Source organism: Macaca mulatta, chromosome 6, assembly GCF_049350105.2.
Source record: "Macaca mulatta isolate MMU2019108-1 chromosome 6, T2T-MMU8v2.0, whole genome shotgun sequence".
In the NCBI taxonomy this organism is placed as follows: Eukaryota; Metazoa; Chordata; class Mammalia; order Primates; family Cercopithecidae; genus Macaca; species Macaca mulatta.
The window spans coordinates 72,234,639-72,261,078 of record NC_133411.1 but is presented as its reverse complement, the minus strand read 5'-3'; the positions used below and the strand labels follow the sequence as shown (position 1 = coordinate 72,261,078).

At 36.5% G+C, this 26,440-nt stretch overlaps 1 protein-coding gene across 7 annotated transcripts in view; it reads right to left on the bottom strand.

Annotated features, from left to right (window-relative positions):
* The window catches only part of RNF180 (ring finger protein 180), a 220,568-nt gene that overhangs the window by 147,310 nt on the left and 46,818 nt on the right, over positions 1-26,440 (bottom strand). For all 7 annotated transcript variants that reach the window (XM_078004430.1, XM_078004428.1, XM_078004429.1 and 4 more), the window contains 2 exons: positions 24,618-25,577; positions 21,583-21,618 (listed from right to left, as the gene is read on the bottom strand). In XM_078004430.1, the coding sequence (XP_077860556.1) occupies positions 21,583-21,618; positions 24,618-25,577 (996 nt within the window). The remainder of the gene's footprint in view (positions 1-21,582; positions 21,619-24,617; positions 25,578-26,440) is intronic.

Sequence of the window (26,440 nt, the reverse complement as noted above, 5' to 3'; positions counted from 1 at the left end):
AAACCTCTGCAGATATAAATGTCCCTGTCCGACAGCTTTGAAGAGAGCAGTGGTTCTCCCAGCATGGAGGCTGAGATCTGAGAACGGACAGACTGCCTGCTCAAGTGGGTCCCTGACCCCTGAGTAGCCTAACTGGGAGACATCCCCCACTAGGTGCAGACCGACACCTCACACCTCACACGGCGGGGTACACCCCTGAGACGAAGCTTCCAGAGGAAGAATCAGACAGCAACACTCACTGTTCAACAATATTCTATCTTCTGCAGCCTCCGCTGCTGATACCCAGGCAAACAGGGTCTGGAGTGGACCTCAAGCAAACTCCAACAGACCTACAGCTGAGGGTCCTGACTGTTAGAAGAAAAACTAACAAAAAAAAAGGACACCCACGCCAAAACCCCATCAGTACGTCACCATCATCAGAGACCAAAGACAGATAAATCCACAAAGATGGGGAAAAAGCAGTGCAGAAAAGCTGGAAATTAAAAAAATCAGAACACATCCCCTCCTCCAAAGGAACGCAGCTCATGGCCAGCAACGGAACAAAGCTGGACGGAGAATGACTTTGACGAGTTGAGAGAAGGAGGCTTCAGTCGATCGAACCTCTCAGAACTAAAGGAGGAATTACGTAACCAGCGCAAAGAAACTAAAAACCTTGAAAAAAGAATGGATGAATGGATAACTAGAATAATCAATGCAGAGAAGACCTTAAAAGAACTGATAGAGATGAAAACCATGACACGAGAAATACATGACAAATGCACAAGCTTCAGTAACTGACTTGATCAACTGGAAGAAAGAGTATCAGCAATTGAAGCTCAAATGAATGAAATGCAGTGAGAAGAGAAATGTAGAGAAAAAAGAGTAAAAAGAAATGAACAAAACCTCCAAGAAATATGGGATTATGTGAAAAGATCAAATCTACGTCTGATTGGTATGCCTGAAAGTGATGGGGAAAATGGAACCAAGTTGGAAAACACTCTTCAGGATATCATCCAGGAGAACTTCCCCAACATAGTAAGGCAGGCCAACATTCAAATTCAGGAAATACAGAGAACGGCACAAAGATATTCCTTGAGAAGAGCAACTCCAAGACACATAATCGCCAGATTCACCAAAGTTGAAATGAAGGAAAATATCTTAAGGGCAGCCAGAGAGAAAGGTCGGGTTACCCACAAAGGGAAGCCCATCAGACTAACAGCAGATCTCTCGGCAGAAACTCCAAGAGAGTGGGGGACAATATTCAACATTCTTAAAGAAAAGAATTTTCAACTCAGAATTTCATATCCAGCCAAACTAAGTTTCATAAGTGAAGGAGAAATAAAATCCTTTACAGACAAGCAAATGCTTAAGAGATTTTGTCACCACCAGGCCTACCCTACAAGAGATCCTGAAGGAAGCACTAAACATAGAAAGGAACAACTGGTACCAGCCATTGAAAAAACATGCCAAAATGTAAAGTCCATTGATGCTAGGAAGAAACTGCATCAACTAACGAGCAAAATAACCAGCTAATATAATGACAGGCTCAAGTTCACACATAACAATATTAACCTTAAATATAAATGGACTAAATGGTCCAATTAAAAGACACAGACTGCGAAATTGGACAAAGAGTCAAGACCCATCAGTTTGCTGTATTCAGGAGACCCATCTCACATGCAGAGATACACATAGGCTCAAAATAAAGGGATGGAGGAAGATCTACCAAACAAATGAAAAACAAAAACAAAAAAAAGCAGGGGTTGCAATCCTAGTCTCTGATAAAACAGACTTCAAACCATCAAAGATCAAAAGACGCAAAGAAGGCCATTACATAATGGTAAAGGGATCAATTCATCAGGAAGAGCTAACTATACCAAATATATATGCACCCAATACAGGAGGACCCAGATTCATAAAGCAAGTCCTTAGAGACTTACAAAGAGACTTAGACTCCCATACAATAATAATGGGATACTTGAACACCCCACTGTCAACATTAGACAGATCAATGAGACAGAAAGTTAACAAGGATATACAGGAATTGCACGCAACTCTGCACCAAGCAGGCCTAATAGACATCTACAGAACTCTCCACCCCAAATCAATAGAATATACATTCTTCTCAGCACCACATCGCACTTATTCCAAAATTGACCACATAGTTGGAAGTAAAGCACTCCTCAGCAAATGTAGAAGAACAGAAATTATAACAAACTGTCTCTCAGACCACAGTGCAATCAAACTAGAACTCAGGACTAAGAAACTCAATCAAAACCGCTCAACTACATGGAAACTGAACAACCTGCTCCTGAATGACTACTGGGTACATAATGAAATGAAGGCAGAAATAAAGATGTTCTTTGAAACCAATGAGAACAAAGATACAACATACCAGAATCTCTGGGACACATTTAAAGCAGTGTGTAGAGGGAAATTTATAGCACTAAATGCCCACCAGAGAAAGCAGGAAAGATCTAAAATTGACACCCTAACATCACAATGAAAAGAATTAGAGAAGCAAGAGCAAACACATTCAAAAGCTAGCAGAAGGCAAGAAATAACTAAGATCAGAGCAGAACTGAAGGAGATAGAGACACAAAAAACCCTCTAAAAAAATCAATGAATCCAGAAGCTGGTTTTTTGAAAAGAGCAACAAAATAGATAGACCACTAGCAAGATTAATAAAGAAGAGAAGAGAGAAGAATCAAATAGATGCAATAAAAAATGATAAAGGGGATATCACCACCGACCCCACAGAAAAACAAACTACCATAGAGAACACTATAAACACCTCTATGCAAATAAACTAGAAAACCTAAAAGAAATGGATAATTCCCTGGACACTCACACTCTCCCCAAGACTAAACCAGGAAGAAATTGAATCCCTGAATAGACCAATAGCAGTCTCTGAAATTGAGGCAATAATTAATAGCCTACCAACCAAAAAAAGTCCAGGACCAGACGGATTCACAGCTGAATTCTACCAGAGGTACAAGGAGGAGCTGGTACCATTCCTTCTGAAACTATTTCAACAAGCAGAAAAAGAGGGAGTCCTCTCTAATTCATTTTATGAGGCCAACATCATCCTGACACCACAGCCTGGCAGAGACACAACAAAAAAAGAAAATTGTAGACCAATATCCCTGATGAACATTGATGCAAAAATCCTCAATAAAATACTGGCAAACCGAATCCAGCAGCACATCAAAAAGCTTATCCACCATGATCAAGTGGGCTTCATGCCCGGGATGCAAGTCTGGTTCAACAAATGCAAATCAATAAACGTAATCCAGCATATAAACAGAACCAAAGACGAAAACCACATGATTATCTCAATAGATGCAGAAAAGGCCTTTCACAAAATTCAAGAGCCCTTCATGCTAAAAACTCTCAACAGATTCGGTATTGATGGAACGTATCTCAAAATAATAAGAGGTATTTATGACAAACCCACAGCCAATATCATACTGAATGGGCAAAAACTGGAAGCATTCCCTTTGAAAACTGGCACAAGACAGGGATGCCCTCTCTCACCACTCCTATTCAACATACTGGTGGAAGTTCTGGCTAGGGCAATCAGGCAAGAGAAAGAAAGAAAGGGTATTCAGTTAGGAAAAGAAGAAGTCAAATTGTCCCTGTTTGCAGATGACATGATTGTACATTTAGAAAACCCCATCATCTCAGCCCAAAATCTCCTTAAGCTGATAAGCAACTTCAGCAAAGTCTCAGGATACAAAATCAACGTGCAAAAATCACAAGCATTCTTATACACCAATAACAGACAAACAGAGAGCCAAATTTCGAATGAACTCCCATTCACAATTGCTTCAAAGAGAATAAAATACCTAGGAATCCAACTTACAAGGGATGTAAAGGACCTCTTCAAGGAGAACTACAAACCACTGCTCAGTGAAATCAAAGAGGACACAAACAAATGGAAGAACTTTCCGTGCTCATGGATAGGAAGAATCAATATTGTGAAAACGGCCATACTGCCCAAGGTAATTTATAGATTCAATGCCATCCCCATTAAGCTACCAATGAGTTTCTTCACAGAATTGGAAAAAACTGCTTTAAAGTTCATATGGAACCAAAAAAGAGCCTGCATTGCCAAGACAATACCAAGCTAAAAGAACAAAGCTGGAGGCATCACGCTACCGGACTTCGAACTATACTACAAGGCTACAGTAACCAAAACAGCATGGTACTGGTACCAAAACAGAGAAATAGACCAATGGAACAGAACAGAGCCCTCAGAAATAATACCACACATCTACAGCCATCTGATCTTTGACAAACCTGACAAAAATCAGAAATGGGGAAAGGATTCCCTATTTAATAAATGGTGCTGGGAAAATTGGCTAGCCATAAGCAGAAAGCTCAAACTGGATCCTTTCCTTACTCCTTATACGAAAATTAATTCAAGATGGATTAGAGACTTAAACGTTAGACCTAAAACTGTAAAAACCCTAGAAAAAAACCTAGGGAATACCATTCAGGACATAGGCATGGGCAAGCACTTCATATCTAAAACACCAAAAGCAACGGCAACAAAAGTCAAAATTGGCAAATGGGATCTAATTAAACTAAAGAGCTTCTGCACAGCAAAAGAAACTACCATCAGAGTGAACAGGCAACCCACAGAATGGGAGAAAATTTTTGCAATCTACTCATTTGACAAAGGGCTAATGTCTAGAACCTATAAAGAACTCAATCAAATTTACAAGGATAAAACAAACAACCCCATCGAAAAGTGGGCAAAGGATATGAACAGACACTTCTCAAAAGAAGACATTCATACAGCCAACAGACACATGAAAAAATGCTCATCATCACTCACCATCAGAGAAATGCAAATCAAAACCACAATGAGATACCATCTCACACCAGTTAGAATGACAATCATTAAAAAATCAGGAAACAACAGGTGCTGGAGAGGATGTGGCGAAATAGGAACACTTTTACACTGTTGGTGGGACTATAAACTAGTTCAACCATTGTGGAAACCAGTGTGGCGATTCCTCAAGGATCTACAACTAGAAATGCCATTTGACCCAGCCATCCCATTACTGGGTATATACCCAAAGGATTATAAATCATGCTGCTATAAAGACACATTCACATATGTTTACTGCAGTACTATTCACAATAGCAAAGACTTGGAACCAACCCAAATGTCCATCAGTGACAGACTGGATTAAGAAAATGTGGCACATATATACCATGGAATACTATGCAGCCATAAAAAAGGATGAGTTCGTGTCCTTTGTAGGGACATGGATGCAGCTGGAAACCATCATTCTCAGCAAACTATCGCAAGAACAGAAAACCAAACACTGCATGTTCTCACAGGTGAGTGAACACCTATGAGTGAACACCAAGTGAACAATGAGATCACTTGGACACAGGAAGGGGAACATCACACTCTGGGGCCTATTGTGGGGTGGGGGGAGGGGGGAAGGATAGCATTAGGAGATATACGTAATGTAAATGACGAGTTAATGGGTGCAGCACACCAACATGGCACATGTATACATATGTAACAAACCTACACGTTGTGCACATGTACCCTAGAACGTAAAGTATAATAATAAAAATAAATCAAATAAAATACTCCAACTCAGTCATGAAAGAAAAGAAAGAGGGGGGATTAGAAACTACTTTACATCCAACAAAGAAACAATAAATAATTCTGAAGTATGCACACAAAGCTTACAACATATTACATGTTATAATCAGGGTGGTTACAAAGAGCCTAGGAGACATGGAAGCAGCTAAATTCACCTGGGTAAGTTAATCAAAGTTAAATATTTGAACTCAGTCATGAAAGATGAGTAACTTCCTAAATGAAGAATATAAGGTAGAGAAAGCAAAACAGAGGGACCACTTACAGATGCACTAAAGTCCATGCCATTTTCAGAGAAATAAGAGAAGCCTGGACCAAAGAGAAGTGGCAGGAAGGGGTGAGGAACATGAAGTGAAAGAAGATGGAAAAGGAAATGTGGGGTGGGGCTAAAACATGAATGAATTTGGACACTATCCTTCATAAATGGTGATCATAGATTTATAGGCAAAAAACTGTCATAACCAAGTATAGTTTAACTGTAATTCAAGAAGGAGATAGTAAGGGTTTTAACTAGGATCTTGAACAGTGGGAGTAGAGAAGAAAAGAGACAGTTTAAAAGCAAAAGGGGTTAAAAATAACCAATTATGTGCAAATGTGATAACTAATTATATGTGGATAATGAAGGAAATAAAGTCATGAAAGATTCCCAGGTTTCTAGCTTTGGCAATTGGCTAAATGATGCTATAAATTTAGATAGAAATTCAGGCAAAGTTGGAAGAACTTCAACACGGCATTGTCTATCCTAGAAAACTTTGGAATTGTAGGTGGATCCAGTATCACTATGAGAATAGCTATTTTCACAAAATGAGTGTGTAAAACCTGTCCCAGAGTATGGCTACCTTGGCAAATGTATATATTTATCCTAAGGGTAAATAGTGCTGTTTATTTATTGTAATAAAAGAAATTCATGCTTATTTTAAGTATTTGGTAGAAAAAAAATCTTTGTAAATCTTTGATGTTTTCTTGCAATTCTTTTGATTGTGATCGATGATTTAATTATCTATAAAGATACTCTTATATTCTGGTTTGGTGTTTTATTTTTGTTTGTTTGTTTGTTTGAGACAGGGTCTCGTCCAGTTGCTCAGGCTGGAGTGCTGTGGCACGACCATGGCTCACTGCAGCCTTGACCTTCCAGGCTCAAGTGACCCTCCCGTCAGAATTCTGAGTAGCTGGGACTACAGTACATGCCAACAAGCCCAACTAATTTTTTTATTTTTGTTCTTTGTAGAGACTGGGTCTTGGTACATTGCCAGGGCTAGTCTCAAACTCCTGGGATAAAGCAATCCTCCTGCCCTGGCCTCCCAAAGTACTGGATTACAAGTGTAAGCTACTGTATCTGCCCCCTGCTTTGTTTTTTGCTTAACATTATGACATAGCCCTTTAAAGGAATATCTTAAACAAAATCATTATGTAGAATTAAGGTAAAATAAGAAGGGGTAACTGCCATTTGGAAAGCCCAGCTATATAGGACTATGAATTAGAAAGCCTAAGGTCATAGTATTGTCACTGACCATGTTAGTAAACTTTATTTATTTATTTTATTTTTGAGATGGAGTCTCATCCTGTTGCCCAGGCTGGAGTGCAGTGGCATGATCTTGGCTCACTGCAGCCTCTGCCTCCCAGATTCAAGTGATTCTCCTGCCTCAGTGTCCTGAGTAGCTGGGACTACAGGCACATGCCACCCCACCCAGTTAATTTTTGTATTTTTTAGTAGAGATGGGGTTTTGTCATGTTGGCCAGGCTGATCTTGAACTCCTGTTCTCAAGTGATCCGCCCACCTCAGCATCCAAAGTGCTGGGGTTATAGGCATGAGCCACTGCGCTTGGTTAGTAAACTTTAATTAGTCTTTAACAGGAAAAAAAAATGAGATTTATTTATTAGTTTCTGTGGACAAGGTAGTAAATACACAGAAGAAACCAAGACAGCTGAATTAAGCATGTTGCACAAGAGCATACAGCTAAATTAAAAGGGGAGTTAGGACTCCAATCTCAAACTACTGACATTTCTAATTTTCTTTCCAATATACTATATTGCCTCTCTCCAATTACAAGCCAGGTAGTATGATACGTTTTCTGAACCAGACCAGGACATTCATCTGGAGTGCTAGGAAATTATTTAGGGCAGTGGGTCTCAATTATAGTGGTGGTGAAGAAGAACCAGGCATAGTGTTCCTTTCCAGTTCCAACATTCTGTGACTCTGCAATCTTCAGAAAGGTTATTGAATTTTTCTTTTTCTTTTAAATGGACTTCGCACAAGAAAGAATTTGGGGCAAGTTCCTAGAGTAAGTTTATTAGGGAAGTAAAGGAATAAAACAATGGCAATTCCATGGGCACAGTGGACAATCTTTGGCTTCTTGCAGCTCCCAATCCTATCAGTTTCCTTCACAAATTTTGTCGTATATTACTCAATACACATTGGTCTACAGTTTCTTCTCAGAGGCTTGCACACAATTCTTATGATAATTAGGAAAGAATGTATGTATATAGTCCATAAGCAAAAGCTGTACCTTTTTGTCATTTGTAATTATGTTTCTCAATGGTAATTATTAATTTCTCATTACATTACTTTTTATTTCATTTCTAGCTTCTTTAAAAATTATTTATGTTGGCTGCTGTATTTGCTACAGAGCCCTGTAACTGCTGAAATCTAACCTACCAATGCATTCTAGACAGTCCTGTTGGCCAGTAATTTTTCATTTTTTAGGCTTCTTGACTGTCTAATGCTTTAACACTTATAATAATTGTAGCTATCAATGATTGGGGACTTATGTAAGATCCATGTGTTCAACACTTTGTAAACATTTCTTAATTTAGCCTTACCAACAACCTTATAGTAATACATTTTACATATCATTTTTTTGGAAGAGAGAACTAAGCCCCAGAAAGGGTAATTAATTCACCTAAATGATTCCTTTCAGTGCTGTGCAGTGTCTGCCCCAAAAGCCCACGGTTTAAACCAACTTAACTATGTTGCTTCTCATTATGGACCTCCACAGCATAACGAAATCATGAGATAAGCAGAGGATGCAGCATACTGGTTAAGAGCACAGCTTCTTAAGCCTCATGGCCAAGGTTTGATTTCAAGCTTCACCACTTACTAGTTTGGTGACCCCAGACAAAATATCTAACTTCCATATGTAAAATGGTAATAATAAAGTAAGCACCTTACAGGCTGCCGTGAACATTGAGTGAATAATATATCCAAAGGGACTGGAGCAGTACCTGGCACATAGTAGACACTATGTAAATGTTTATTGTTTTTGTTACCACTGCTGTTACTATCTATTATTATTGCCATTCTTTGACTCCCATGTAAAAATATTTTTGAAGTCAATCCTTTAGAGGTGGCATACCGTTTAAGAAGGTTTATTCATTTTCATTCATCAATATCAATCTTACGACTTCTGACAGATATTAGTCTAATAACATTAAGGAGAAAATATTCTCCTAAACTTTAACTGCAGCTGACTTTAGAACAAACATGTAAGAGTTACCAGGCCTGGCTACACACTTGGATTAACTGGAGTGCTTATACAAATTGTCTGGTCACTTGAGTCCAGGAGTTCAAGGCTGCAGTGAGCTCTGATCACACCACTACACTCCAGCCTAGAATCAAATAAACAAAAAAAACTGTCTGGGGCCTATCCCAGACTTATAATACTCACAATGTCTGCAGAATTTGTAAAAAATCTCCCCTAGTGATTCTGATGCAGCTGGTCCACAGATGAACATTTGAGAACCACTGCACTACACATTTCTGTAAGGCATAAAGAAACCAATCCAAAGAGATGAAAATATCCATCTCTTCCCTAAATATGTTCCTAAGGTAAAGCTCTATCCTCTATCACAAGGCTAGAAATATAAACCTCCATGCTCTGGGACCCTTATAAAGGTGAAGCCATTACATTCTCAGTATTTATTACTATCTAATAGACAGGAAGCCTCTGGCACTTGGTATGACAACAGTTACTATTAGGTGCCAATCAAGCAGTCAAAGATTTTTGACTTCTCAAGTGTTTAGTTCCAAACTAATAAAATCTAAGTGTTACTAAAAAGCAAAATATCCTAACACAAAGACTGGTCACTTAAAATAAAGGAACATTTTCCTATAATTTCATGTGTGCTGAGATGAGCACTACTCTTTGACTCATAAATGTCTGTAGTGGCTGCAAAGGCTTTTTGCTCTGGAACACTGCTTTATTTTCTTTCTTCCTTAGGCTTAACCCCAATAATAAACGTATTCACCTAATATAGGTAAGATGATAGCACTGCATCAAGGAGATGGCACAAAATTCTCCAGAGCTTGCTGGTAGAGCAAAACTCAGCAATTAGCATCTGAGTAAGAAGAGAATCTTAAACATGTCACAACATACACTATTCCCCAAACTATTACTGATTAGTTTAAAGGCTAACTCAAACTTCTGGCTTCAACATTTCGCATAATGATTTGGGACCTATATAACTAATGAATTAACTGAAAGAGAGCACAACTCTTCCTCATCAAACTCAGCAAGTGTGTGGCATCTAGTTTTCATTAAATTTCCACCATTTGAGGATAAATGGAGTGTCTTGCACATATACTTAGTTTATTCAAAATAACATGAGGAAAATTGGATTTTCAGGGCACGTTGCTCATTAATAAGTACAAAAACCTCACACACACAGGCATCCCAAATGAAATCTATTGTCTTTGTCATTAATACACCTCTAGTCTGTGACTGTCATTACTTCTATGGACCAAAATGGACACTAGCAGTCTGAAGGTCTTGGCATAGCTTTGTGCTACCTGGATGTTATTTATGTACCAAGAAGATGTGATTTATTGTCTAATGTTTCTTTACTCAGATTGGCTCCAGGCAACACTGTGAGGTAGGTCAATATTATCTTTAGTGCTACACCTTTTACCTAAGCAGCCCTTGCTTTCATGCGGCTTTCTCTTTTCAGAGCCCACTGAGCCTTTTCAAACAATGCCTTGTGCCTTTTACTTTTCTTGATCCAGCTCTGCCATGTAAACTTAATTGCCCTTTGTCCTACTTAGGCAAGACCTAATGGACTAATCTGATCATTTCTGTCAAATTATGATACTAATGGTAGATACATAATGAATGATGCCTCCCAGAACACATACTCATTTTTGGAACCCCAAGAAAAACTAGAGAAGTGAATAATGTGGAAATTCCAAAGAAGGTTAGAGAAAACATTAATTTCTCTAGAAGCTGTCAAGACCTACAAGTAGTATCTACCTCTTCTCTTTCAAGGTTGGCCTGACTCAAGAATTCCACCAAAATTATCTGTGGTAAGCAGAATATTACTTCCCTCCCTCCCCTCAAAGAGGCCCATATCCTAATCTCTCGAACCTGTGAATCTATTATGTTAAATGGCAGTGGAGAATTGAGACTGCAAATGGAATTAAGGCTGCTAACTAGTTGACATTAAAATAAGGAGATTATCATGGATGAAGTGGGTGGGTCCAAGTGTAATCACAGGGTCCTTAAATGAGGAAAAAGAAGACTGAAGAGTCAGAAACAAAGAGATGACACTGTGAGAAAGACTCAACCGGCTATTGCTGGCTTTGAATATGGAAGCTGTGCATGAGCCAAGGTTCAGGCTCTACACGCCAGAAAAGGCAAGAAAACAGACTCTAACCTGGAGCCTGCAGAAAGAAATGCAGTCCTGCTAACACCTTGATTTTAGTCTAATGACAACCATTTCCCACTTCTTACCTACAGAACAATAATAAATGTGTGTGTTTTAAACAACTTAATTTGTGTTAATTTGTGACAGTGGCAATAGCAAATGAACATACTATCAAAGTACATAGAGAGTGCTAGTCCCTTCATTTCCTTAAAATACATGCTTGGCACTTATCCCACTGGATTATGCTGCTCCTTTATGGAAGCTGCCTCATTTGTATTTCCTACGGATCAGACAACCTAAATAGACTATCCATTGTTGTGGCTAGAGATAAAAGGGAAAAAATTCAGCAACCAGAAACAACTTAATGTACAATGCAAAAATATCTTTAAATGTTTTCATTGGACAAAAAAAGGTATAATTAGTGACAAGAAGTCATTGACTGGTGTGACTTTGTTCCAATCACTTTTATTGATGAATAAAAGGATGATTTACCAAACCCAAGTTAAGAAACTCTGCTGAACATCAATGTATATGAATGGTTCTGCAACCTACTAGCTAACATCATTTCACTCCTCTCTACCAGCACCTCAATCCACACTGAAGCACAATACCTGCTACTGATTTTATGCTGAATTTAGAGGAAATGCCTATTTTCAGAAAACTACACATGCTACCTGAAACTTGAAACCAGAATACATGATGTGTCTAACCCTAACCCTTAAAAATAAGTTATCCCAAGTATTAACCCAGAGTAGTTGTTTTATTCCCTCTGGACAAACATACAATAAATGTCCCTGAAAAGCAGTTTAGCAAAAGCATTGACAGATTCTTAGCTAGAGACAGATTAATAGCAAGAGAAAGCCTTATTACGATTCTCTAAACCCTTTCTCATAAAGCACAAAATCTTTTACGTTTTCGGTTATCAAACGACTGAAAATACACCAATCCATATTCTACCCCAGTAAATGAAGTTCTTTGATGGAAAACATTATTTTGATTGTTTTGCTCCAGAAGGGAATTTGGTGCCCTCTGGTGTTGAAAAACAAGATGATCCATTTCACCGTTATAAACCAGCACTTCAGAGAGGGTCACAAAAGCACAGAATTTAAGAGCTAAATAGCATATTTCAGGACAGCACAGATATGTAATTATTTTTTAGTAGAAAGTTTTAGGCCAGCTGCGGTGCCTTACGCCTGTAATCCCGGCACTTTGGGAGGCTGAGGTGGCTGAGTCGCTTGAGTCCAGGAATTCAAGACCAGCCTGTATAGCAAGACCATATCTCTACCAAAAATACAAAATAACTTAGCTGGGCTTGGTGGTGTGTGCCTGTAGTCGCGCCTAATTGGGGGGCTGAGGTGAGAGGATCCCTTGAGGTAAGGAGGCAGAAGTTGCAGTGAGCTGAGATCACGCCACTGCACTTCAACCTGGGTGACCTAGTGAGACCTCGTCTAAAAAATCAAAAAAAAAAACAAAAAAAAGGAATAATAGAAAGTTTTGGTCATGGATTATTATTCAATTTTTTTTCTGATAGATTATTTAAACAGCATTATTTTGAAATTGAGCCTCTTAATACTTGGCTACATGATCTGTTGGAGATTTTCCCTCTAGCTTTACAAGGAGAACAAAGGTGAGCGATCTAAGATTCTGCACCAAAGTAATGAATAAAAAGGGTATTATTAGGGTAATGACTTAAAATGATTTTTTAATGTTTTACAAAATACTGGAGACATAAAATAGAACAGAAAATAACATCTGCGATAATACCGCCCAGCTTAAGAAATAAAACATAATAGCATTCCAGAATACATTCTCCTTCCCCTTCATAGATAACAACTCCCTCAAATTTGGCATTTTATTTTATTTTATTTTGAGACAGGGTATTGTTCTATCATCCAGGATGGGGTGCAATGGTACCATCATGACTTACTGCACTCTGAACCTCCTGGGCTCAAGCGATCCTCCCGCCTCATCCTCTCCAGTAGCTGGGACTATAGGCTTGCAAAACAATGCCCGGCTAAGTATACATTTTTTGTAGAGATGGGGGTCTCACTATGTTGCTCCAGCTGACCTTGAACTCCTGGGCTCAAAGCAGTGCTCTTGTATCAGCCTCCCAAAGGCTAGGATTTCAGGCAAGAGCCACCATGCCTCGCCAAATTTGGCCTTTTAATGATTGATGCTTAAATATATTTTTCAGTTTTCAGCTCTCTGACACTATTATATTGCTTCTAAGATTAAATATAAACTTTAAAATATTACTTTGTAAAAAGGAATCCCAGGGGATAATTAGTCGGTATGCTGAGCCAAGGAGAGGATTCTAGGTACCACCCCAGTTTGGGGGCACATGGAGGCTGATATTGTGAGGTCTCCACATGTGAGAAGAGTAGGTAAGATTTGCATCTCCACATGGGACAAGTTTTAAGGAGGTTTAAACAGGACAAGGAAGCACTGCTAGCAAGTGACTATGGTTTTAAAAATGGGTAAGGGCAGACATGGAGCAATGAGAGAGAAAAACAGGTTGGCAGTGTTTATCTTGGTTGACATGGTAAATAAAGCCAACTGTGCAGATTTAGAATGTACAAAAGACAGGCTTTCCTATGCATAAGGCCAAAAGAGCTGAAGGTATCACCTAGTTCTATTCATCAAACACAGCTAGCACTAAGCTCAGACAAAAATGGTTAATTCCAGTTTTCTGTGTGTGTTACTACTCTGAGACTAGCTGATGATTCTGATTTTTTTTCCCCTAACAAGCTGGTTTTACGTAAAACTTAGCATCTTACTCCTTTTAGGTTGCTAGTAACAGAATGCCCAAGACTGGGTAATTTATTAAGACCAAAAAATGATTTTCTCACAGTTTGGGAGGCTGGCAGCCCAAGGTCAAGGGACCAGCATTTGCTGTGGTGAGGGCCTTCTTGCTGCATCCTCACATGGCAGAAGGTGGAAGGGTAAGAGAGCAAGCTAGCCGAATGCTGCATGCAGCCTGTTTCAAAAGGGCTTTAATTCCATTAATGAGGAAGGAGTCCTCACGCCTAATCACCTTTTAAAGGCCCCATCTCTGAATACTATCACATAGGCAACATATGCATTTTGGAGGTGACACGTTCAAACCATAGCACTTGGGAAAGACAGCATGCATGCATCTTTGCTGTTCTCCTACCTCCCAACTGACATTTCACCCCAGTGCCTGAGGAGGTCAGTGCTCCTTTCTCAAACCTTTCCTATACTCCAGTGACCTAGTAGCTCATGTAAATCAGGTAATGCAAGTAAAATACCTTCCACTGTACCCAGCATATAGTAAAGCTCATTAAATATTAACCTGCTGTCATCATCTCACCACTAGAATTTCTCCCTCCCATTTTCTCTTTCCCCATTGCTCGTAATCAAAACTCTCATTCTCTCAATAGCAGGGTAAGAAAAGCTGTATGAATGAACTAAACATTACTTGGACATAAATATTTATACCATTTTACTAGGTGCCAGGACCTATATTAGGTGTTGGACAGCATAGGATCAAAATATTTTCTCTCTCCCAGTATGGTTCTTTATCTACCCTTCTCTGCCTGGCAACCACTGAAATCAGCTGTCTTTCCCTCTATAACATCCGTCAGAATTCTCTTTGCTGCTGTTAATAAGTCTTTTGTCAAGGACTCTTATCACCTCAAGTCTAAACCTCTTTTAATTCCTTTTTGTTGACCTCTCTTCCTTTCAATAGTTTTTTGACCCTGGAATAACTTGAGATATAAATATGTACACACACACACACACACACAGCCCAGCCTAGACCAACTGAAGGAAATCTTATAGAGCCAATCATGCTCGCTCCTTTGTGACTACTTTAGAATTCTCAGTTGCATCTTAAGGTCTTGGCCAAAGCAATCACATATTAAGTAAACTGTGGTCCAAAATTCTCTATGATATGACATTTCTGCAAATACCCAAGCAAATGATTACTGAAATTCATGTGTCTCCCCCTATCTACTTCCATTTCCAGGAAGGGATAATATTTCATTCATTGTTGTATCCTCAATATTTGGCACAGTTTCTGGCAAAGAGTAAACTACCAAGTGATCATTAGTTACATGAAGGAAAGGACGAATGAAGAATAAAGATATATGATAGTAAAATGTTTTCTGAATCATCAAAAAAAGATAAAATATGTGGGAGAAAAACTTTCTTTCTTGAAAGGCTGTGGAGTAATGGTTAAGGGCACAAACTTTGGGACACAGGTCTATGATCACATATTAGGTTTGTAGGCCTAGGGAAGTTATTTAACCACTCTGAGACTCAGTTTATCCATCTATAAAATAGGGATAATAGAAATTATCTCTAAAATTGTGTCAAATTAAATGAAATAATGCACTCAGAAAAATAACTGGCATCTAGAAAGGTGAGGTAGGCAGAATAATGACTCCCCAAAGATGTCCATTTCCTAGTCTAAGATCCTGTGAATATACTACCTTACATGGGAAAGGGAACTTTGCAGCTATGATTAAGTTAAGAACCCTCAGATGGGAAAATTACTTTGGATTATTCAGGTAGACCCAATGTAATCACAAGGGTCCTTAAAAGGGTCAGAGAGAAGATGAGATGAAAGAAAACAGGAGTTGTAGTGATGCCATATGGCTGGAAGGGGGCCACAAGCCAAGAAATGAGGGTAGGCTCTAGAAGCTGGAAAAAGAAAGGAACAGATTCTACTACAGAGCCTCCAGAAGACATATTGCCCTGTCAACATATTGATATCAGCCCCATAAGGCCCATTTTCAGACTTGTGACCTCCAGAACTATAAGATGATAAAACTGTGTTATTTTAACCAATGTTTATAATGATTTGTTATAGCAGCAATAGAAAACTAATATAAGAGATATGTAAGCATGACAATTATTTTTCCTCTCTGTTACAAAACATTCCCAAGTTAACATCAACAGTGATAACTCATGTTGATAGTACGTGTTCTTCTAATAAAGAATGGCATTTTATCTCTGTAGTCTTCCTCCCCGAAATTCATGTGCAGAGAAGAGATAATATAGCATGTTTGTCTTCACTTACAAGGCTGGCCCTTGTGTCATCCAGAAACTTGAATTTTCGGAGAGCTCCCATCATCCTAATTGATAATAGTGACTCACCGTGCCTAAACAGTACAATGTGATTTATGCTTAACACCTGTTTTCCTTCCAGAAGTTTGGAATTTTGGTATGTGCCAGATAGAGGGTACCTATGTGACCAGTTCCCAGTAAAAACCTTTGCTACTTGGTCTATAATGACCTTCCTGGTGCCCAGCATTTCACACCTGTTGTCATAACTTACTGTTGGGGGAATTCAGCACATTCTGTATAACTCCATGGGGCTAAAACTCTTGGAAGCTTGCACCTGGTTTCCTCCAGATTTCACCCGATGCACCCCACCCTTTGCTGATATTGGTTTATATCCTTTTGTTGTAATAAAACATAGCTGGAAGTATGACGTTCTGCTTAGTTCTATGAGTCCTCTTAGTGAATCATCAAATACGGGAGTAGTTTTGGGAACCCATGACACAACCAATAAGACCAGTCTAATCATGGCGAAAACATCAGGCAAATCTCAGTTGAAGGGTCTTTTACAAAATACCTAACTAGTACTCCTCAAAACTGCCAAGGTCATCAAAACAGAGAAAGTCTGAGAAAATGTCAAGAGGAAACTAATGAGGCATGACAACTAATTGTAAGGTGGTATCCTGAAACAACGAAAAAAAGAATATTAGGTAAAAACTAAAGAAATCTGAATACAGTATAAATATTAATAATAATGTATTGATATTGGTTCATAAATTGTGACAAATGTATCATACTAATGTAAGATATTAACAATCCAGGAGACTATGGGTGGAGCATTTGGGGACTCCCTGTACTATCTTCAAATCTTTTCTATAAATCCAAAACTATCCTAAAATAAAAAAGACTCTTTAAAAAATACTTGAGCATCTATTATGTACAAAGTACTGTGCTAAGCATCAGAAAACTAGATCTATATAATTACTTCAGGTAAAGGCATTATCAATCATTAGTTATTTTGTTCCATACCTGCTCATTTAGCTGTATGCTAGCAGAAAGGCCAAATTAAGATATTTAGTTTTATTTATTTAACTTGACTGCACATTTATATCTTATTATTCTAGATGATGACTTCCTAGAAGGTAGAATAAAATTAGAATTATCAACTTACTGAGCATGTCCTAGGTATTTTTACAATCATAAAATAAACAAACAAACTTACACTGAAATAATTTGACAGAAAGTAGAGTCAGTAATAAGGTCACGATGTTCTTTTACTCTATTGATTGTCTTCTTTACTAAACGACTATTTTGTGACTTTCTATGTTTAATAAAACCATAAGAAACGTATTATAAACTCAAAATTGTCACATTTTCATTACTGCAGCTTTTCATTTCAATAACTATTAATTTTCTCCTTGAGGAAGAGAAGAATGAATGGGGAATAATTCTCCAATATTTCCACTGCATAGATAATCAAATATATATTGGGAGTGTGATTTGTATAAGATTTTAAGATGATGAATCAAGAGATGAAATATTAAATGGGCTCCTTTAAAAACTGTAAAAATTTCAAAATGACCCCTATATGCAGATCCATGAAAATGAAACTTAGTGCCTTTGTGGAAGATATGTCTTTGCTAGATAAAACCAAATAAGCAGGTCTTCAATACAACTTATTGGCTTCTATTATCCCCAGTGTCTAAATCATACCTTTCTAATAATATAAGTACCTTAATTCATTTAGCTCACTGAAAATAATGTAACAGAATTATTGTAGATGACTCAGTGATTTATTACAAACCATGATATATGGTCAATTATTTTAAATTTTCAAGTACAATACTCCACAGACACATAAGGCAAAACTCCCTCTTTTCACAACAGCGTCCTCTGGCCTTAAAGAGACATCTTCTTTTATTCATATTAAATAGGCCAAAAGGTAAGAAATGCAAATACAGTAGAATGAAATGCTGTTTAAATAGAATTATTTAGAAATACTAAGAAATACTAAGCAACTATACTAATGGTAGCTTTAGTTTCCCTCAATTCAGTGAGAAAAATGTTTTGCTCTAGGATTAAATGTTTTATTAATTTTCTCAAAATGCTGATATATTGGCAATTTCCTAATTACACTAATAACTTAGATAAACTAGATGGACCAAATGAAGTTGCAAAACAAATTAGAAAAAGTTTTAACTGCATTAAAATAAAAATACCACATAATAAAACTTATAGTATACAGCTAATGCAGTAAATTTATAGCATTAAATGATAAGGTAAGAAAAAACTCTCAAATCAATAATAGAAGTTTCTATCATAAAAATATTATAAAAGAAGAACAAATAAATTCAAAGCAAAGGAAGTAAAGAGAAGAAATATATGTAAATATATACATATTTATATATAAACAAATTTTGAAAACAGTAAAACAATTTTAAAAACAATAAAAACAACTGAAAAAGTTGTTTCCTTGAAAATATCAATAAACTTAATAAACCTCTAAGCAAGACTGAAAAAAAAGGAGAGACGCCATCATTATCAGGATTGAAAAGAGGTTATCATTACAGACCCAATAGATATTAAAATAATAACAAATAAGGAATACTATGAACAATGTTACATATGTAACTTTGACAACTTGGATAATTCTTCAAAAACAACATCAAAATTTGCCCAATATGAAGTAGATAACCTGAATTGTCCTGTAATTATTAGATAAACTGCATTCATAGTTAAATGCCTTTCAACAAAGAAATCTCCAGGCTCAGGTAGTTTCACTATGAAACATTTAAGTAAAAAAATGTTATCCTCGGCCAGGTGCGGTGGCTCATGCCTGTAATCCCAGCACTTTGGGAGGCCGAGGCAGGTGGATCACGAGGTCAGGAGATCGATACCATCGTTGCCAACATGGTGAAACCCCATCTCTACTAAAAATACAAAAAAAAAAAAAAATTAGCTGGATGTGGTGGTGTGCGCTTGTAGTCCCAGCTACTCAGGAGGCTGAGGTAGGAGAATCACTTGAACCTGGGAGGCAGAGGTTGCGGTGAGCCGAGATTGTGCCACTGCACTCCAGTCTGGCAACAGAGTGAGACTCCATCTCAATTTAAAAAAAAAAAAAAAAAAGTTATCCTCATTATTTTCCAGAAAACACAAAAAAAGACAACTAACTCATTTAGTTATATTCTTAGAGTATTATATACTCTATTTTATACTCTATATTATATATAGAGAGTATAATACTCTATATACTCAGAGTATTATATACTCTGGTACCAAAATCAGACAAAGATATTACAAAGAGACAATTTCAGACTAATATTCTTCATCAACAGAGGCATAAAAAAATCCTCAAAAATGATTAGCAAATAGTATCTAGTAATACACATAATAATATAGCATAACAAAGTGTAGTTTATGGTGGGAATGCAAGACTGGCTCAATATTTGATAGTGAATTATATTAACATTGAAAACACATGATCATATCAACTCATACAGAAAAAGCATTCTACAAAATTCAACATCCATTCATGAGAATATTATCAGCAAACTAGAAATGAAAGAAAATGTCCTCAACCTGAAAAAGAGCATACAACTAACATTATATTCAATGGTGAATGCATGCTTTCCTGCTAATATCAGGAAAAAGACAAGGATTTCTGCTCTCAACATTTTCATTCAGCATTATACTATAATGAAGAATTGGAAACTAAAATTTAATAAAACATTAGCATTTAGCAACAGCATTAAAAAGAATAGGAATAAATCTGACAAAAGACATCAAGAATGTATACTCTTAATAACACAAGATACAAAGTCAAAACAAAAATAGTGTTTTTAAACATTAGCAATAAATAATTGTAAGTCAAAAACGTTTTAAATAACAAGAACTCCTCAAAAGAAAAAATGCTTGGTATAAATCTAACTAAACATGCACAGGTTCTGAATGCTGGAAACTGCAAAATGCTGATGAAAGAAATCAAAGACTTAAATAAAAAGACATAAAAAGAAAGACAATGTTCACATATTACGAGAGTCAACATAGTAAAGATTTCAACTCTCTCCAGGTTTATCTATAACTTCAATATAATTGCAATCAAAATCCCAACATGATGTTTTATAAATATAAACAGACTGATTTTAAGTTCTACATGGAAAGTCAAAAACTTAAAATAGCTAAAACATTTTGAAAAAGAGTAATAAAGTCACAGGAAAAAAGGGGTACTAACAAAAGCACAGACAAAAAGATGAACTGTACAGAAGAGAGTCCAGAAATACACCCACACATTTTCAGACAACTGATTTTTGACAAAGCTGCAAATGCATTTCAATGAAGGAAGGACATTGTTTTCAACAACTGGTGCTGAAACAATTGAGCATCTCTATGTAAAATAATAAACCCCTTAAGCCTCACAACTTATTAAAATTAATGTTAAATGAATCTTAATTCTCAACGTAAAACTTAAAACTATAAAATTTTTTGAAAAAACCATAGGAGAAAATCTTCATAACCTAGCATGAGACAGAGTTCTTAGATATAACAACAAAAGCATAATCTATTAAAACGTTTTTTGAGAAATAGGACATCATAAAAACTAAACAGGTTGGCTCTACAGGAAAAATAATTAAGCGAATAAAAAGAAAAGCTACAGACTGAGAGAAAATTTTTACAAATCACATATTCATTGAAAGACTTGTATCCAAAATATATAAAGAACTCTTAAAAGGAAGAAAATAACCCAATTAAAAACTGAGTAAAAGATTGTATTTTTTGAGACAGGCTGGAGTGCAGTGGTATAATCATCGCTTACTGTAGCCTTGGTATCCTGGGCTTAAGCAACCCTCTCATCTCAGCCTCCCAAGTAGCTAGGACTACAGGCACACACCACCACGCCCAGCTAATTTTTTTGATTTTTTTTTGTAGAGATAAGGTCTTGCGATGCTGCCCAGGCTGGTCTTGAACTCCTGAACTCAAGCAATTCTCCTGCCTTGGCCTCTCAAAATGCTGGGATTATAGACATAAGCTGCCACACCAACCCAAAAGATTTGAAGACACTTAACTAAAGAATACATACAAAATGGAAAATAAGCACATATGTTCAGCATCCTTAAGGAAAAGCAAATTAAAATCATGATGTGATACAAATGTCTATATATTTGAATGACTAAAATTTTAAAATATTGAGAATACCAGTGCTTGCTTTCAAGGATACACAGCAAATGGAACTCTTTGCTGCTTGGAATGCAAAATTGTACAGCCATTCTGGAAAACAATTTGACAATTTCTTATATAAGTAAATATATACTTACCATATGATCCAGCAATCCCACTCCTGAGTATTTACCCTAGAGAAATAAAAAATTAGGTTCACACAAAAATATGCACATGAATGTCTGTAAAAGTTCTACTCATAATTGTCAAAACCTAGAACAACCTGCTTGTCCTTCAGCAGCTGAATGGATAAATTGTGGTTCATTCATACAATGGAATACTACTGAGCAATGAAAAACAACAAACTATAAATACATGCAACAACTTGCATGAATCTCATAGGCAATTTTACTGAGTAAAAGAGGCCAGTCTCAAGGTTGTATACTATAGGATTCTATATTTTAACAGTATATTAATATTGTACAACATTATCAAAAAGACAAAAATAATGGAGAACACATCAGTGGTTTTCAGGGATTAGGAACGGGATGAGCACGTGATTATAAAGGCACATAGCACAAGGGAGTTTTGGGAGTGATCAAAATGTTCTGTGTGCCCATTCTGTTGGTCATTACATATAAACCTTTACATGTGTTTAAGTCATAAAGCTGTATGTAGAGAATAATTTTATCGCATGATAATTTAAAAAATAAAAATGAAAAACAAAAGGACTATGCTGGATAAAAAAGAAGTTTGCTGGTTAAATGTGGTTCAGTGCTATGTCTTTCCCCAAAGTAGATGCTCAATTAACTTTTGCTAAACAAAAACCCTGAAAACTGGCTGTAATGTCTGCTTCAATATCCATCTCATTTACATCCCTAAGATTCAAATATTTAAATAACTTTTTGTACTGTCATTAATGCTTTCTGTCATGGTATAGATCACTGAAAGATGTCTAGCTTACAAACATTTATTAAAAACCTCAAGTGAAAGTCAGAAATCCAGATATATCAACCAATTATTCTAAACTTAAAGCTATCATTAATAATAGTAACTTTTACTTTACATATTATATGTTTATCCTCATTTTAAAAAAGGCAAGATCGATCTGTACTGAAGTCATTACTCAGACACAGTATCCCAAACAAGCATTTAATAAGTGTTCACACAATCTTTATTAAATATGGAATGAAACTGCACACCTATGCCATTAATTTGTCTCAGATATTTACTCTTTCTAGGATTTGCCTTTTTGCTTGAATTAGCAAAACAGACTTAAAAATTGTAATTATTCTGGTTCTAACTGCGATGTATACTTACATCACTAACACAAAATTTCTGTGCTGCTATACACTTCAAAATTTTCTGTGCTAAACAAACACTGGGTATTTGTTTGCCTGTAGCTTCTGTGCTACCAAACTCAGTAGGATCCTGCCATGTCACTTCCTATACTGACCTGTGACAACAGGTCTAAGACTCATTAATTCTGATCAATTAGCTAAGCTATATCATATGTATGTGAATGAATACAAATAACTTCATCTATACAAAAAAAAAAAAAACCACTTTAACTTTATACTTGCTTTACTCTAAACTGTGTACGAGTATTCCTATGATGGAAAATGATCAATCATGTAGCTGAGGTTTTCAAAACTACCTAGCCTAAGAATTAAACACATTTTTAAATTGCAAAGATGTTATTTGCATATATTTACAGTATGAAGTATAATTTTCATACTTCTTTTACATTTCTATTTGCTACAGAATTATTTTAGAGCCCTCTACATTACATTAATCATTTTGAAAATATTCTTTCTGAATATTCACTTAACTTATGACCATCTCCAATTTACCTATATATAGGTCAAGTCTCAATGAAAAATTTGAACTTTGCAGTTTCAGTTAAGTTAAACTATGAAGTATGTTATAATGATGCTAAAACACATTCATTTTTTACATTCTGTAATATATGCTTTGATGTCACATTACACTATCACTTGTAAACAAACCAAACTGAAATGCATTTTAGCAACCAAAAATATAATAAAAAATTACCTATAGAAATAATTATACTATATAACTGAAAGATGGCAAAAACACTCAATCTGAAACATTCAACGCAGTAATTTTATTATATTGAGTCAAAACTAGAATCATAAGCCATAAGTTTAGTTAACTATTTTTTTAAATTTTTTATTATAATTTAAGTTTTAGGGTACATGTGCACAACGTACAGGTGGGACTGTAAACTAGTTCAACCATTGTGGAAGACAGTGTGGTGATTCCTCAAGGATCTAGAACTAGAAATACCATTTGACTCAGTTAACAATTTTTAAAAGAAAAAACTAATATATCAAGTTGCAGCTTTCTATATTTTAGTTCTGTTAATATACAACACACTGATTAATAAGGACACTATTATGAATAAGTAGATAATAAAGTCAGTTTGCAAAAAAAAAAGTTTATTCAGAAACATATTGGTTCAAACTTTCAAATGTTCATGAGCATCTCATCCATTGGCTTTAATTGCTTTCTTTCCATAGCACCTAACATTTACTGTTCAGTTCCTTCACACATCCTACTCTGGAGCATATTACTATGGGCACTGAAGTAGATCAAATCATAGAGAAGCATAGTCTCCTACAAAATTACAGTAAGGGTAAACTAGCCTTTAGATAATTTTCACAATTTAGCACAGTTAATCATAATTAGATCGTGTGAGCCCATGATTAAGGCTCCTTGAAATACCCACTTAACCTATTATAAAGTGATGAAAAGTGAATGACTTTGTCACCTGATTGAATTTACTTAGAGAAACATTTTTTCAACCCAAAATAAAAAAAAAAACACATTTTTAACCCAAAATAAAACCACTGCAAAACAATCCTAACATGTAAAACATTTAAAATATAGTAAAAAACAATCCAGTGTTAATTAGAGATTAATATCCCTCTAAAATATTACCAGAATTGGGAAAAAGAGGTTTTTTTCTAAACATGCATGAAGCATAGAGACTGGGTTATACATGTCAATTATAATACAGCTGCATGATTATTGAGTGCACTTAGAAATAGCATTTCCAGAATTATTAAAACCAAGTTTTTATTATACAGATGTTGAAAGTTAGCTCCACTCCCCAAACTCCAGTATTTATAATACAGATTTTTTAGTAAACTCTTTTGAAAAATATTACCTGTTTCTGTAGCCATCTTTCACGCCTTCGTTGTTTCCTTCTTAGATTCTTCAACTTGCTCCTTTCTCTCTTATTGAGCCTCTGATTAATGCTGCCCAATGAAAAACTGGCTGAGTGCAGGAAGTCCAGAGGGGAGAGGTGCTCTTCCTGGTCTGAGGCCTCCAGCATGCTCCTGCCAGCTGAGGGCAGGTCCATCAGGAAAGTCAGATTGTTAGTATTAGTATGGTCAGAGTACACTGAAGAAGCTTCTAGACCACAATGAAATTCTCCTCCTCTTTGTGTCTGGGTCTCATGGGGGGCCACTGAAAATCTTTGCAGCAGCATACTAGGATCAAAACTGGATGGATTCTGAAAGGAACAGCTATTTTTACTAGATTGTAAAGGCAAGCCTGAAAGGTCAATAGGCTGCGTTTCATTTAGTCTGGAATAGGCAGTAGTCTTACTATGTATTCCATATAAAGTGGGTAATAAAGTCAGTTTCTCACTGATGTTCAGATCCAGACTATGTGATTTTCTATGAAAAGCTCTTGTAGTGCATCTGCCAGTCACAAGCTGGGGAACAAAAAGCTGGTATTTTGGTTCTGATGCTTTGGAGAGCAGTTTTTCATTCTTCATCTCAAAATATGTTGATCGCACCTCCAGGCAGAGTGCTTCTGTTAATCTTCCAGGGTCATTATTATTTCGGGCCATGTTTAAAAGCCTGTGATTTCTGTTTTTAGAGCCACCACCTGTCAGCAGAGCTTCCTTGTCACAACCTGACTGAACTCTAGGATGTGACAAGTATTTCAGTGATGGTCTCATTAGTCCGCCTGCCTGTGCTGGCTGATAATCGGTCCGGCTCTTGGAGAGATGTACAGCTGCAAGCTGGCCACAGGAACATTTTGGAGTGCTGACAAAATTAAAGCCCCCTAAACGGGCCCCACAGAAAGGGCAATTCAGTTTTCCAACTGTCCACTGGGCCTACAGGTAACAAAGAAAAATAAAGACAGTGCTTTCATTATAAAGAAACCGAAGAGAATTTTTTTTTTCTTTACAGCCAGCCACATGAAAGTTTTCTATGCCACAGAAAGGCTAGCTTTCTGTTTTCTGATTAGTAGACTGAACAGCAAATAAAACAAGCCTTCCAATAAATAAAGATAAGCAGCGCCAAAGTTTTAGAATAACACATTGCAAATCATGCCCAAGCAAACAATATTCCTAAGAATTCTAAATGAGAGTCTCTTGAACAATAGGTTAAATATGGATACAGTGTGAACTAAAGAAAAATATGCTATGGAACCAGGAAGCGAATCAGTGGACAGAGCTTAATTTGCAAGTAAAATCTCACAGAAAAGTGTCTGTTTTGATACACTTCTTGCATACCAAGCACTGTGGGAGGGAACGTTACCCAACCAAGAGAATAAAGCTCTTCCTGGCTTTTTACATACAACCAAAAGATATTGATTGCATACATCAGACAGTGCATTTTCTATGCTTGGATTGGAAATTAATAATGAACTGTCTTAAAATTATCTTTTCAACTGAGATAGTGAAATATCTGCAGTGTCCTAATATATTTTAAGTTCAGGACACTTATAAACAGTGCACTGGCATTCTCCTAGAAAATTGTTACAGTGTGAGAAGGGATATCAAATGTTATTTTTTAACAAAAAATTAAGCTGCTCAGTGGAGAAATGTAATTATATATTTCCAAAGTCCTACTACTTATAATTTTCTAAGACAGGAGTTTTGAATTGTAAAAAATAACTATACATACAAGGTCAGTTCTCGCTCTTATAATATTTCATTAAGGATCCTTTAAAGTGTAGAATTTTCATTTTGAT